Source organism: Suricata suricatta, chromosome 10 (genome assembly GCF_006229205.1).
Source record: "Suricata suricatta isolate VVHF042 chromosome 10, meerkat_22Aug2017_6uvM2_HiC, whole genome shotgun sequence".
Taxonomy (NCBI): Eukaryota; Metazoa; Chordata; class Mammalia; order Carnivora; family Herpestidae; genus Suricata; species Suricata suricatta.
Genome location: NC_043709.1, coordinates 95,251,134 through 95,253,796, shown reverse-complemented (window position 1 = coordinate 95,253,796; position 2,663 = coordinate 95,251,134). Strand labels below are relative to the sequence as shown.

The following is a 2,663-nucleotide window of genomic DNA, read 5'->3' as shown; positions in this document are numbered from 1 at the left end:
GAATAGACACTTCTCCAAAGAGAACATCCAAATGGCAAACAGGCACAAGAAATGATGCTCAGTGTCACTCATCATCAGGGAAATTCAAATCAAAACCACACTGAGATACCACCTCACACCGGTCAGAGTCGCTAAAATGAACAAATCAAGAGACTATAGATGCTGGCAAGGATGTGGAGAAACGGGCACCCTCCTACACTGTTGGTGGGAATGTAAACTGGTGCAGCCGCTCTGGAAAACAGTGTGGAGGCTCCTCAAAAAACTAGCAATAGAATTCCCCTATGACCCAGCAATAGTGCTGCTAGGGATTTATCCAAAGGATACAGCAGTGCTGATGCATAGGAGCACATGTACCCCAATGTTCATAGCGGCACTTTCTACAGTAGCCAAATCATGGAAAGAGCCCAAATGTCTATCACCTGATGAATGGATCAAGAAGATGTGGTATATATATACAATGGAGTATTACATGGCAATGAGGAAGAATGAAATATGGTCATTTGTAGGAAAGTGGATGGACCTCGAGGGTGTCATGCTAAGCAAAATAAGTCAGGCAGAGAAGGACAAATACCATATGTTTGCACTCATAGGTCTAACAGAAGAAACCTAACAGAGGACCATAGGGAGAGGGAGGGGGAAAGAGAACTGGGGAGAGTGAGGGACAAAAATCATGAAAGACTATTGAATACTGAAAACGAACCGTGGACTGAAGAGGGAGTGAGAGGGAGGGAAGGGGTGATGGTCACGGTTGGGGGCACTTGTGGAGGAGAATCACTGGGTGTATTATGGAAACCAATTTGAAAATAAACTATTAAAAAAAGTTTGTTTTTTGGTTTTCCTCTCTTTTTCTCCTCCTAAGTTCACGTTTTTGTTTCTTAAATTCCACGTATGAGTGAGATAATACCATGCAACTTTTCTGATCACAATGCTATTATGCAACAATACCATCACAAGTCAACACAAGAAAAATATCTGGAAAACCCACAAATACATGAAAGTTAAAAAAAAACATGCTATTAAACAATGAATGGGTCAACCATAAGATCAAAGAAGAAACAAGCAAAAAATAAATACATGGAAACAAATGAAAATGAAAACACAACGGTCAAAAACCTTTGGGATGCAGCAAATGTAGTCCTATGAAGGAAGTATACTGCAATACGGGCCTACCTTAAGAAGCAAGAAAACTCTCAAACAACCTAACTTTCCACCTACAAGAGCTAGAAAGAAAACAATACACAAAGCCTAAGCCAGAAGACAGAAGGATGTAAAAAAGATTAGAGCAGAAATAAATAATATAGAAACTAAAAACAACACCACAACCAAAACCCAAAAGAACAGATCAATGAAACCAGGAGTTTGTTCTTTGAAAATATTAATAAAATTGAGAAACTCTTAGCCAGACTTATCAAAAAGAGAAAGGACACAATAAATAAAACCACAATTGAGAGAGGAGAAAAAACAAGCAACACCACAGAAATACAAACAATTATAAGAAAATATTATGAAAAACAATATGCCAACAAATTGGACACCTGGAAGAAATGGATAAATGCCTAAAAAATATGAACTATTCAAACTGAAACAGGAAGAAATAGAACTTTGGAACAGACTGATAACCAGCAAAGAAATTGAATCATTAATCATGAAACTCCCAACAAACAAAAGGCTGGGGCCAGATGGCTTCACAGGTGAATTCTACTAAACATTTAAAGAAGAATTAGGCCCGCAGCCCGCCGCCCTCCGTCGGTTCTCGTTAGTAGGCCGCCGTCTCCTCACCCACTCACCGTAGTCTCCGAGCTTGCGACTCGCGGACAGGCGTCCTTGGTGTGGAGAGGTTGGATTGTGAGTTGTCGCCTGAGTGCCTTTCATCGGAGAAGTTCAAGGCACTTGTAGAACTTCTGGCACACAGGCCGTGGGTCTTGCAGCACATTTGTAAGCATGGCTGCCATCCGGAAGAAATTGGTGATTGTTGGTTATGGAGCCTGTGGCAAGACTTGCTTGCTCATCATCTTTAGCAAGGACCAGTTCCCAGAGGTGTATGTGCCCACAGTGTTTGAGAACTATGTGGCAGATATTGAAGTGGATGGAAAGCAGGTAGAGTTGGCGTTGTGGGATACAGCTGGGCAGGAAGATTATGATCGTTTGAGACCTCTCTCCTATCCGGACACTGATGTTATACTGATGTTTCTCCATTGACAGCCCTGATGATTTAGAAAACATCCCAGAAAAATGGACTCCGGAAGTCAAGCACTTCTGTCCCAACGTGCCCATCATCCTGGTTGGGAACAAGAAGGATCTTCGGAATGATGAGCACACAAGGCGGGAGCTGGCCAAGATGAAGCAGGAGCCAGTGAAACCGGAAGAAGGCAGAGATATGGCCAACAGGATTGGTGCTTTTGGGTACATGGAGTGTTCAGCAAAGACCAAAGATGGAGTGAGGGAGGTTTTTGAAATGGCCACAAGAGCTGCTCTCCAAGCCAGACGTGGGAAGAAAAAATCTGGGTGCCTTGTCTTGTGAAACCCTGCTGCAAGCACAGCCCTCATGCGGTTAATTTTGAAGTGCTGTTTATTAATCTTAGTGTATGATTACTGGCCTTTTTCATTTATCTATAATTTACCTAAGATTACAAATCAGAAGTCATCTTGCTACCATTTAGAAG

At 42.0% G+C, this 2,663-nt stretch overlaps 1 protein-coding gene and 1 pseudogene across 2 annotated transcripts in view; one reads left to right on the top strand and one right to left on the bottom strand.

Moving 5' to 3' along the window:
* LOC115304053 (C-type lectin domain family 2 member A-like) overlaps nucleotides 1–2,455 on the bottom strand; it is a 15,821-nt gene extending 13,366 nt beyond the window's left edge. For both annotated transcript variants that reach the window (XM_029954073.1, XM_029954072.1), the window contains exon 1: nucleotides 1,788–2,455. In XM_029954073.1, coding sequence (XP_029809933.1) covers nucleotides 1,788–1,872 — 85 coding nt within the window. In that variant the 5' untranslated portion in view covers nucleotides 1,873–2,455. The remainder of the gene's footprint in view (nucleotides 1–1,787) is intronic.
* On the top strand, nucleotides 1,825–2,657 carry LOC115304051 (annotated as a pseudogene).
* Nucleotides 2,658–2,663: the final 6 nt, after the last annotated feature.